At 40.5% G+C, this 12938-nt stretch overlaps 1 protein-coding gene across 1 annotated transcript in view; it reads left to right on the forward strand.

The window, feature by feature from the left end:
• The window catches only part of LOC139540679 (nuclear receptor subfamily 5 group A member 2-like), a 110925-nt gene that overhangs the window by 5089 nt on the left and 92898 nt on the right, over positions 1-12938 (forward strand). The window contains exons 2-4 of the mRNA XM_071344531.1: positions 5901-6032; positions 8626-8744; positions 11439-11580. Coding sequence (XP_071200632.1) covers positions 5901-6032; positions 8626-8744; positions 11439-11580 — 393 coding nt within the window. The remainder of the gene's footprint in view (positions 1-5900; positions 6033-8625; positions 8745-11438; positions 11581-12938) is intronic.

Genomic DNA, 12938 nt, shown 5'->3' on the forward strand with positions numbered 1-12938 from the left:
CTTTGTACGAGATCTTCAGTATCTTGGAAATTTCTCGCATGCAATAGCCTTCATTTCTCAGAATAAGAATAGACTGACGAGTTTCAGAAGAAAGCTCTTTGTTTCTAGCCATTTTGAGCCTGTAATCGAACCCACAAATGCTGATGCTCCAGATACTCAACTATTCTAAAGAAGGCCAGTTGTATATTGCTTCTTTATTCAGGACAACAGTTTTGAGCTGTGCTAACATAATTGCAAAAGGGTTTTCTAATGACCAATTAGCCTTTTAAAATGATAAACTTGGATTAGCTAACACAGTGTGCCAATGGAACACAGGAGTGATGGTTGCTGATAATGGGCCTCTGTACGCCTATGTAGATATTCCATAAAAAATCTGCCGTTTCCAGCTACAATAGTCATTAATAACAACATTAACAATGTCTACTCTGTATTTCTGATCAATTATATGTTATTTTAATAGACAAAAAATTCACTATTCTTGCAAAACAAGGACATTTCTAAGTGTCCACAAACTTTTGAACGGTAGTGTAGATGTTCTTATTCCACCCCTTTACTTAGATTTGTGTGTATTAGGTAGTTGTTGTGGAATTGTTAGATTACTTGTTAGATATTACTGCACTGTCGGAACTAGAAGCACAAGCATTTCGCTACACTCGCAATAACATCTGCTAACCATGTGTATGGGACCAATAAAATGTATTTGATTTGATTTGAAATAGAGTTCCATGTAGCCATGGATCTATGTAGTACTGTGCATCTCCCATAGTCGGTTCTTGACTTTAGGATTGCGAAGAGACCTCTGGTGGCATGTCTTGTGGGGTATGCATGGGTGTCCGAGCTCTGTGCTAGTAGATTAAACAGACACCTAGGTGCATTCAGCATGTCAAAACGTCTTACAAAAACAAGCAGTGATGAAGTCCATCTCTCCTCCACTTTGAGCCATGAGAGGTTAACATGCATATTATTAATGTTAGCTCTCCATGTATATTTAAGGGCCAGCCATGCTGCCCTGGTCTGAGCCAATTGTAATTTTCCAATGTCCCTCTTTGTGGCACCTGACCGCACGACTGAACAGTAGTCCAGGTGCAACAGAACTGCAACAGAACAAGGCAGAGCCTGTAGGACCTGCCTTGTTGATAGTGAGTGTTGTTAAAAAGGCAGTGCAGCGTTTTATTATGGACAGACTTCTCCCCATCTTAGCTACTGTAGCATCAACCTGTTTTGACCATGACAGTTTACAATCCAGGGTTACTCCAAGCAGTTGTGTGTGTGTGTGTGTATGTGTGTGTGTGTGTGTGTGTGTGTGTGTGTGTGTGTGTGTGTGTGTGTGTGTGTGTGTGTGTGTGTGTGTGTGTGTGTGTGTGTGTGTGTGTGTGTGTGTGTGTGTGTGTGTGTGTGTGTGTGTGTGTGTGTGTGTGTGTGTGTGTATGTAAATGCGTGTGCGTGAGTGCACAGTGAGCATTAGGACCTCTCAGATACAGTGTGTCTCGAGTTGACCTTTGATATGTAATAATTTGCTTCTAGGACCGCTGTGTGTAATTTTTCAATAAGACTGAATTATGTTGGTTTCCGCAGAGCCAACCCCTAAAATAAAAATGTGTGTGTGTGTTGTGTGTGCATACATGCGTGTGAAAATACCCTAATGTCTTATTTGCCTATTTTAACACACACAAATCCTGATTTTCCTTTTGTTGTTTTAATTCAATGGTCCATGTCACTAATGTTGCCTCTCCTCATTATGCCTACACTTTAAGCCGCAAGCCATGTTTAACTCAAATCCTTTTAGTAAGTTGAACTCAGCAGTAGCGGTGCTTGGGTAAAATCACTGGGGAAGCCAAGCCAGGGAAAAAAAGCCATATTACAACCTATGTGTTGTGATAATTGTGTTGTTTTCTCTATAACCTGTTAGTTCATACGCCTTGGCACCGTGATATATAGGCCTAAAGCCGAGGCAATAAGAAGACACAGTGGCAAAATAAATTCAACCAAACCTTTGTTCCATCACAAAACCGGAGAGCATCATCTGTCCTGTGAAGTCCACAAAACATATTGCATGTAACAAACAGTTACATGACCTACAGCGTGGTCAAGCAAGTTAATGTTTCCAACATTTTCAGACTACTAAACAACTATTGATTAGAACCGGAGTTTCAAAGAAAACAGGCGCTGCCTCCACTATTCCACAACCATTTTAACATAACATAAAGCTCCAACGAAGGCCGTGAGGCCGATACGTAAAGCTTATGAAAGAGCAGTGATACTATCAAGAGCAGTGTGCGGGTTCCTTCTTTTGTCTCACCATAATCTAATCACCTATGCTTTAGTCTAATACATTGACAACTAAAAGATACCAAAAATGATATAGTCCAATCAATGTAAGCTAAATATGATGTGGCTTTCCATTGGACTTATTTCTGTGTGTGTGCATGCATGCGTGCAAGTAGAAAAAATATAGTTGACTCACCCTACTTGTAGAGAAACGCCAATGCCATCCTCCTCTTTCATGTTGCCTAAACAGGTCTATGACTCTGTCAGATACGCTTTTAGTTTTTGTTGTCCTAGGCTACCTGACTAAAATCCTTGCTCACTAGCCTAACTTCCTTTCATGGGCAATGATAAACCAGCTACATCTAGCTACATGTTGAACTTCCATACTCTCAAGCCAGGGGCACAATGTATGAATTTATGGTTGGATCAGAATAGCCGTTATAATCATTGGCCAGTACGGAGAATTAAGTAAACCCACAAGTCCAAATCCCTATTTCCATCCATGGCTAATTTAGGAGAGGGATGATTTTAGCTAGCTATCTAGCCACCGGAGGACAATGACACAACGAGATGCAACAATTCAAGTTTTCTGTCAATGACGTTTGGCTTCTAATGTGATGTGATTGGTGTGAAGCCAAATTCAAAATGGCTTCCCTTGACAATTTTTTGGGGTGCGCAAGGACCATTCACAGCTGACATCACTCAGTTTAGCTCAACGCTGATTGGTTATTATTTTATACTTTTTGTATCAAGGGAGGCCAAGTGCTCACTGGCTTCCCTCGCATTCAATGCTATGGGCAGCAACAATGTCATTCTCTTTTTAGCCAGACAGTATAGGTGGGCTACACATACAGAGACAAAGGGGCGCGGTAAAAGATAAATTAAAAGATAAATTATTTTGTATGTTTATTTATTTATTTAAAAATGTGTGTGGGGGGGGCTGGCTTTCCTTGGCATTCATGAATACATGCCACTGGAACTAATTCAATGAAAAGTAAGTATTACAGTAACTAAATGAGAAGTCACATCAACTTACACCTGCAAGTTGTAACAGTAGAATGCATAAGGTGCAATTTTGAAATTGGGTAGTGCATAATCAGTTTTCCTCATCATGCCAGTCATTGCATATTGGGAGGGCATAGGCCCACCCACTGTGGAGCCAGGCCCAGTCAATCAGAATTAGTTTTTCCCAAAAAAAGGGCTTAATTACAGACAGAAATACTCAGTTTCATCAGCTGTGGCTGGTCTCAAGACGATCCCGCAGGTGAAGAAGCCGGATGTGGAGGTCCTGGGCTGGCATGGTTACGCGTGGTCTGCGGTATTTAGTCCAGTTGGATGTACTGCCAAATTCTCTAAAATTAAGTTGGAGGCGGCTTATGGTAGAGAAATTAGCATTCAATTATCTGGCAACAGTTTTGGTGGACATTCCTGCAGTCAGCATGCCAATTGCACACTCCCTCAAAATTTGAGACATTGTGTTGTGTAACAAAACTGCACATTTTAGAGTGGCCTTTATTGTCCCCAGCACAAGGTGCACCTGTGTAATGATCATGGTGTTTAATCAGCTTCTTGATATGCCACACCTGTCAGGTGGATGGATTATTTTAGCAATGAGGAAATACTCACTACCAGGGATATTAACAAATTTGTGCACAAAATTTGAGAGAAATAAGCTTTTTGTGCATATGTTTCATTTCTGGGATCTTTTATTTCAGCTCATGAAACATGGGACCAACACTTTACATGTTGCGTCGATATTTATGTTCGGTATAACTTGTCATAAATAGCCAGATCAAGTAGCCCATGTCAGCTAACGTTTTTCACTAGGTTCTTAAGCCCAAAGATTCTGTAATAATGTTTGAGTCACTCAAATATCACAGTATCACAATACTGGAAGGGGTGCCTGAGTGAAAAAGTTTGGGAACCCCTGACCTAGACAACCAGGTGAGGGGAGTTCCTTACTAATCAGTGACCTTAATTTATCAAGGGAGCAGCGAAAACCTGCAGACACTTGGCCCTCCATGGAACGAATTTGACACATACGCCCTACATGGTCACAGTGACTCTATTGGTTTGAGTAATGTAAGTAATGACTACAAAACCACTATAAGTAACTGTACTCAGCAATGGAGGCTGGTGGGAGGAGCTATAGGAGGATGGACTTATTGTAATGGCTGGAATGGTAAAAATGGAACGGAATCAAATGTGTGGTTTCCATATGTTTGATATGTTTGATACCCTTCCATTAATTCCATTTCAGCCATTACAATGAGCCCGTCCTCCTATAGCTCCTCCCACCAGCCTCCTCTGGTACTCAAATATATTAAACACAACAGGTTTCCTCAAAAGTTTTGAGTAATGACAGCACATTGGGGTTTAGAGTGTAGGCCTACATGAATTGATATTTCCCGTCCTGTATTGATTTCTGTAAATATTAAGGAGAGAAATTAGATCATTTATACAAGTAATTGAGAACGTTTGGTAGCCTATTTAAAAAACGCAAATACATTTCGCCTTTAGCAATATAGCATATAATAACTTTGCTACTTTTTAAAATGCAAATATTTTGCCAAAGACATGGCAATATGTTTTGGGATATTAGCCTAGAACAAGGAACATTTTGGTCAAATGTACAGTTTTGTCACAATTGCATCGGATGGATATAGACAATATTTTAGAATTCATACATCTAAGCGTAAAACGAACATGGCATTTGGTCTCAGTAAAATGGCACGTTTGCGCGCATAGTTTTCCAGTAATTTATCGGCTACCTGTTCCTTATAAAAACTCTAATTAGAACGAATAAGTTATAACTCATTACTATTATCACACTGTACCTCTTTGTGTAGGCTATTTGTCTTCCGCGCCTCTGTGTCTAAGCTCGTTTTATTTAAACATTCACCTTCGTTTATTTCCTTGTTATCCCACTGCTTTTATTAAGTCCATCATAAACTGTATAAAACAGCTCTGATTTAGACAGTGTGTGCAAAACCGGTTAGAAGTGATGTTGCCTATCTCCGCACGCGATTGGAGCTAACGGTGTGATGTCAGAGTCCATGAGCCCCTGATTGGCGCGAGGCGGCGGTGTCAGTGTGGAGTAAACAACGCAGCAAGGATAGGACTGAACTTCACATCCCAGTACATCACAGATAGACCGAGTCCAACCTTACGCGAAGTAGGGGCCGGCGTGACAGTCTTTGCCATCCAGCCCGAAAGTTCCTTACAGTTCGCTAACTACACTTTCAAGACCCTTGTCAAAAGACGTGGAAAAGCCAGCGTATAGATGTATCGTTGCCCGGGTAGATTTGTTATTTTCATCACAGACAGAGCTAGAGAGAGAGAGAACTCGAAATCAGTGCGCTCCGCTCCTCAACTTCGCGGCGAAACCATGTTCATATTCTAGGTTCAGCGGCATTGCTCCGTATTGCAATTTACGCAAGAGCACTATTCAGAATTAATTTACATTGGGCTCGCCGTTGCAGGCTACCCACTGGGTATGTAGCCTAGACATACAATGTCAGTTTAACCCGAGCCCGCTGCAGTTGAGCCACACAGTGAGCGCGCGGGATTTGGGAAGTCACTTTTCTCTGGTGTGTGTGTGAGAGATCCTGTGGTGACCCTCTCCCGTCCAGGTGGTACACCGGACGGAGCTGAGTCTCCCGCTCAGCCCAGCGGAGCTGTCATGCTGCCCAAAGCCGACACGGAATCTTTGGGACTCGTTCGATCGCATGGAGAACAGGGGCACATGCAAAGGAATATGCAAGGTAAGAGATTGAGATCGATGTACGCAATATTGTAGACCGCATGTCCCTTGTGCCTTATCACAATCGCGAGTCGTGTCATTTGTGCACAATACCAGGCGAAAGACCTGGCAGTGTTAGACAGAATGAGACAACAAACTCGTCTTGCCTCTCGCGCTTGCCTCTCTCATAGTTCACGTATTTGCTGATCATGCATTGTGCAACAATATCAGGGTGTATGCAGGGACCGGCAAGACGTTGCACTTGCGAATTCACCCTACCCAAATTCGATCCGAAGTATCAGCGTTGCCATCACCGACTTTCTCCAAATAGTGCATGCCAAATGATTTCTTTGTGCACTCTATGAATTCATTGAAATCCCAATATTCACTGTCAGATATCATTCGGTTTAATTCATTGTTTTTTATTCCGACATATTACGAAATTAAACGCCACAGTTTATCTATCATATAGCCAAAGTCATCTGATGGTATTTTACTAGGCTAATGAGTAAAGCACCCGAAAGCTCACCCGATATCTACAATTTGCGTAATATGCGTGATCTGATTCGCCAGCAGTTGTTGAATCCTGAAAAATTTGGAATTCCCAAAATGTCACTAACTCTGGGCTATTATCTTTTAAACCTCGATTTCAGTACCATGCAAAATGATGTCAGTGATATTAAAATAACTGTTTTATTCTGGATAAAATATTTGAGTTAACGTCACGTTTCTGTCAAAAGTCAAACGTTGATATAAAAAAGGGTGATACATGTAGAATCTTTACTCCAGAATGCAAATGCGAGCGTGCAAATCATATAGTCTAGTCTTTGTGTCAGAGTAGGAATAGTCCTAAAACAAAACAAAAATTCGGACAAAAGTAGGCCTATGCAATGATTGAAAAATACCCAGTTGGGTTAGATACATTTTACTTGGATACATTTTTGTTTAGTTTACATACTATCACCTATAACCCGTTGTGGCAATTTAGTTTTTGTGTTACTTCTCATAATTCTAGACTAGTGCTTGCTTGAATTTCCCAAAGTTGAATAAGCTATGGAAATAAGATAACTCAAATTCTCATCGAAAAAAGACTTCTCTGCAGGCCTATCGAATTAATATCTGTAAATCCCTTTCATTTTGCCAATTGCACATTTACATTTTATTTAAAATCAAGTCTCATGTTGCTTTGATTTTTTTTTTTTACACCTGATAATGGAACACAAACCTCAAGGAATAAAGGGCTAGAATTTCTATGTGACATTCTGTTTCATTTTGCACGGGTAGTTTCTCTGTGTGAGTGCACAAGCAAATGCCTCTCTCCAATTCATTTAAACATATATTTTTTTTAAATCTACATTTTAACTGGATATAGTTTTGAGGCTGCACGTGCTTAAGAGACCATAAGTAAGATTCGATAGCTTAGGTGATATCCTTAGGTCACAGAAAAGCTGTCTGAACTTGGCAAAAATCCAAACGGCACAGAGTTCACGTACAACTTGGGCTATCCATGGGTTCTGCTCTCCTGTCATCAAAATACGAGGCCTGACACTTTCCTATCAAAGGGAATTTTCGCGCAGGCAGATATGTCTGTAATATAGTAAGTAATAGTCTCCATTATCAGTTAACTCTCTATTAAAAGTTTTTAAAACGCGCACTGCAGAACTTTCAAAACACAAGAGGACTTGTTGCCTTTCAACTTAATATTCAGCGCTTATAAACGCTGCGAGATCAAAGGGTCAATGGAGAAAGAAATCCGCAGGAAGATGCAATTGCAATTGAAAGTTAGCCTACATTATTTTATATAGAGTCTAATGTCGGGAAATAATTTGCCAGTTTTACAGTCTGCTCTGGAATTCATTGGGATTTTTCTGCTTGATGTTTGCCACTTTTTATAAGAACAACAAATCATTTTGTAACCATTGTAAATGTCAGTTCAGCAGTTTGCTTAGCACTGTCATATATCCTCTCATCAATGCAACTATTGCCTTCGGCATTCATGCCCGTAAAATGTAGAATAAAGCAGTGGCTTATGGAAAGTGAATACAAATGTAGGCCTACTAATACAGGCTACAGCAGATAGGAACAATAGCGATACAATGAGAGCATTTGTAAGTTCAATTTCAGAATCAGTTTTGTATTTTTATTTCGCCTGTTATAGCGAAAGGTTACACTGTATGTCTTCATTTGTCTGTGGGCGGTAACATTTTCTCCTCGAATCCCTTACTCTATTTTACCATTTCCCGGATGAATTCACAACTTAAAATCATGAATATTTATGAAGCTCAGTTTCATATGTTTGCCCTGTCTGCGACTGGCGAGCAAGAGTGAGTGCTGCAAAGAGGGATACAGAGGTATATTTTCTTTCAGCTCCGTCAAATAACATTATTCCTTCAAAAAGGATAGTTTTGTGAAATGTCCTTTTTGTTAAAGCTTTAAAATAAAAATAAAAATTATATGGAACATTTTATGGATGTCAAAAAATATTCCATAACCTAAGCTCATTCTAAAGTTATTCAGATGTATACGTTAAAGATGACTGCATTAGGCAGAGAGGGTCTTTCAAATTAAACAGTCTTCTTCTTTGTGTGCTCATGTGTGTATTTTATCTATTGCAGCCCCCCACTATAAAATGATGGACTACTCGTATGACGAAGACTTGGATGAGATGTGTCCGGTTTGTGGTGATAAGGTGTCTGGATACCACTATGGGCTGCTCACCTGCGAAAGCTGCAAGGTATGTTCTCGTTTTCTTTCTACCCCTTTTCTACCCTTTTCATCAGATTGTCTATCTGTGATTCTCTTGAACATAGCCTATAAGCAGCTAACTCCTACATTTGTTTGTCTAATGAAGTTTCAAGTAGCCTATTTTAGTCGTATTTTAAAAAAAAAATGTTCATCTCTAATGTCAATGTGTGTATAGCTAGCCGTTCTGTGTATGCGGTACATATTTCTGCCTATGCTGGCATAATTTAAAACAGGTGTTATAGATTTCATCCGTTTTCTGACCATGAGATGTTACATGTTTGCTTTGAGGATACCTTCAATAGCAACATTGCTTAAAATGAGATCTCGAATGAGTGTCTTCAGCGAAATCATCTCGTATTTGCGATAAACTGTGGCAACTGTTCTACCAGCACAGTTCTAAATGGGATCTGTCTGTGTTTTAGGAACAGATTTGGGGTGTCATTTTTTTTTGTACTGTGTAGTTATTTCAACGGAAGCTGTGTGTTTTGGACTGGGAAAAGATTGGGTTTGGAGCGTTTTTATCGTTTCTCGCCAGTCTACCACACTGCCGTGGGTCTGAGAAAGGTGGTATCAGGACTCGTGTCTAAACGCACACAAAGTAATACAGTGTTAGTCTACTTTAAACCTGTACAGACACACATGCGCACATACACACACACATAGGCACATGCAAGCGGACACAAACATGCACATATACACACACGCAGGCAAGCAGGATGCATGCACGCTCACACACAATCACTGACTTGAAAATGAGTTTAATACTGTACATTTGAACTGGTATGCATTAGGCTCTTCCAATAACCGCTGTTAGACACAGAAGCTGTGGGAAAAGTCTAGATTTGGATAAAGACACAGATACAGGACACACAAATTCATCATAGGCCACATACTGTACACAAAACACAAATGAGAAGTTGGGACAACCTGGACGTTGAAATCTTGCGGCTTTACGCAAATTCAGTTGTTGGTGTCCACGCTCTGTTTGTGGTTTACGTTGTTTATAGAACGCGCGGTATACTCAATGGATTTTTTTTTTTTGGGGGGGGTAATTACGTTGATGCATGTTTGTCTGGCCGAAGTCAGTAGACTGTCTGTCCACTGTGTCTAGTTTCTAGTCTAGTGCGGTTTTATTTTCATGTCACGAGCCTGCATCGCGATTTTACATTCAATCTATGTTTGGAATTTGGTGAAATATTGATCGTTTTACTTTTAAATGGGCAGGTTTAGGGGATTCTCCTGCTGGTATGGATCGGGAATACGTTAATACCTTTTCCCCATTAGATTTTTCCTGCTGCTTCTGAAAATTAATTCAATGGTGCAGGTAGAACGGTGTAATCCCGGAACTGTAAATTATGGATATAATTTATTGGATTTTTTACTCTAACACTCATATTTTTAAATAATTAAATTGAGAGATAGATAGAGGAGATATTACAAGTCAATTCTGAAGTCTTCATAGGGCCGTGTAAGTGTGAATACCAATGTATATATGGCTGGGTTTGCAACAGGTTGCTTCATGAAAATACTGAACACCTATTTGATGATGTTACTCATAACATTGTATTAACACTCTGTTTAAACTCACAATGAGAACAGAAGTATATTCTATACTTTTCATCAAACACTAATTCAAGTATAAGTAACATAGGAATCGTATTCATGCATCCGTCTCATCACTTACCCAAAGTACATATTTATGTATGAGGAAAATTATTACTTTCATGTGAGTAAAAATTCAGCATTAGCACTGAAAAGTAGTAGGGTGATGGTAGTATGTTAATCGCAAAAAGAATAAGAATTAGTATGTGTTACACTGCATTGTCGGAACTAGAAGCACAAGCATTTCGCTACACTCGCATTAACATCTGCTAACCATGTGTATGTGACAAATAAAATTTGATTTGATTTGATTTTACCAAGTAGGCTATATCAGATTTTGGGTTTGCTGCTTTGTTAGGGTTTTAAGCTTTCTTCAGTGTAAACATTTGATATCCGCATGCTCACTATTCAGTTCAGTTTAATTCAGTACCAGACATTGAACTGTGAAGCCCAATTCTCATATCATTGTCTTGAACAGGAGCTGGTATCAATAAATGTTTCATTTGTGTGTGTTTGTGTGTCTGTCTGGGATCATTTATTTGTATTTATGGCTGCAATTATGTGTATGCATAGTCCGTTTATCATGCACACGCAAGTATATTTGTTTTGTGTGAATATAGTTTTGGTTGTTTGGATATTTTTTCTGTGCCTCCATTCTGTGATTCTGTGATTCCTAGTGTTCACGTCACTGTGTATATGCCTGTGCCTGTGATTGCTTCCCATTATATGCCTGAGTGCGTGTGTGCGTGTGTGCGTGTGTGCGTGCGTGTGTGCGTGTGTGCGTGCGTGCGTGCGTGCGTGTGTGCGTGCGTGCGTGTGTGTGTGTGTGTGTGTGTGTGTGTGTGTGTGTGTGTGTGTGTGTGTGTGTGTGTGTGTGTGTGTGTGTGTGTGTGTGTGTGTGTGTGCGTCACGCTCTAGTATGTGTGTGTGTGTGTGTGTGTGTGTGTGTGTGTGTGTGTGTGTGTGTGTGTGTGTGTGTGTGTGTGTGTGTGTGTGTGTGTGTGTGTGTGTGTGTGTGAATAGAGCAATTACAAACGTTGGGCTCATAAGTGTTGACATCTTAGTTCTTGCCTTTCCACAGGGCTTCTTCAAGCGCACGGTTCAGAACAACAAGCGGTACACATGTATAGAGAACCAGAGCTGCGCCATCGACAAGACACAAAGAAAACGCTGCCCTTACTGCCGCTTCCAGAAGTGCCTTACCGTCGGCATGAAGCTGGAAGGTAAGGACAGCTCTTGTTAATGAGATTACGAAACAGTAAGGCAAGGTCATGGTATAGTTAGGGTCAGGGTTTGATTTACGTTGGTGCACGACAGACTTGTGTTCAAGTAGTATTTGTTTCTCTTTCAAGAACTTTGAGGACTTTGATCGAATCGTGCAGAGTGCCAGATGTTCTGGTTTTGCACTTTTGGGACTACTCCATCGGTTCCATTGCGCCAGGCGAGTTCAGTCACACCCAGCTAAAGTATTTGAAAGAAAACAAATAAAATTTGAGCTCAGAGTCTGGTGCACAGGCCACGCTTATTGGAGTGGGAATTTAGCATTGGCACCCAAATAATCAGTAAAGATGTGGAAATTCTCCTGTCCACTATCTTTGATCTCCCTAGAGTTAATTGGAACGCTACGGCCATATTCAAACACAACTGTTATGTGGAAGTTTTGGGGCGAAAGGAAAAACAAACACGTTTGAATTGGTATCACCTAAGGTTTTCAAAGGTTTCTACTGTTGTTGTATAGACATAGATTTGATGTAGAAGTTGCCCTAAACCACAGATCGAGGATGAGATACTCCTACAACCAATCCTAACTTTAACCAAGTTAGGATTAGGGGGATGAACAAATATCTGACCCTGTATCAATGATGAGGGCCAAATTCAACCTACTCTGTAGAAATAATCCAAACATGTCCTGCAGGTACACAGAGGGGCGAGAAGTGAAAATGCAACATTGGCTTGTCTTACCCCTGACACTCATATCAACTGGGCCCTCAGTCTTTGGCCTAAACCTTTCCTTGTTGAACCACAATCTTCATGAAACCATCCCATATTCATGTGTACTTTTAAGCGTTTTTAAAAGAACAGTTCTTCTTTTGGAGTCTTTTCCTCTTAGCCCGCAGGAGTGTGGTTTTAATTACTATTAATTGTGAATGGCCGCGGGGCAGAATTTCCACGCCTGTCATTTTACAGCTTACTACGACGTGATTTGTTTTCATACGCTAGCAGCTGGGCTGAGGGGCCCTGCAGCGCTCTGTCTACTTCAGCCCAGGGGCAGAGCCAGGCAGGCGGGTGGACAGGCAAGGAGGCCGTGTGGAGAGTTGCCACAACCTGTAAAGAGCACAGAGCTAGAATCCTGATCTTCCAGACACCGCTTTCCAGTAAACACATAAATATATTATAAATATATTCAGACGGACCAAAAAAAGGTGTTTACAGCTAGACCCATTCAGTCCTTCATTTTGGGCTGATTTTTTTTAAAGAATAAATTGCCGAATTGCAGTTAAATCCCATTTTTAAAGGTAGGATAATTTTGGGGTTTGTTTTGCTTGTCGGAAGTTGTTCCTGTCTACCGATAAGTCCATAG

The sequence above is a fragment of the Salvelinus alpinus genome, chromosome 16, assembly GCF_045679555.1.
Source record: "Salvelinus alpinus chromosome 16, SLU_Salpinus.1, whole genome shotgun sequence".
Lineage (NCBI taxonomy): Eukaryota > Metazoa > Chordata > Actinopteri > Salmoniformes > Salmonidae > Salvelinus > Salvelinus alpinus.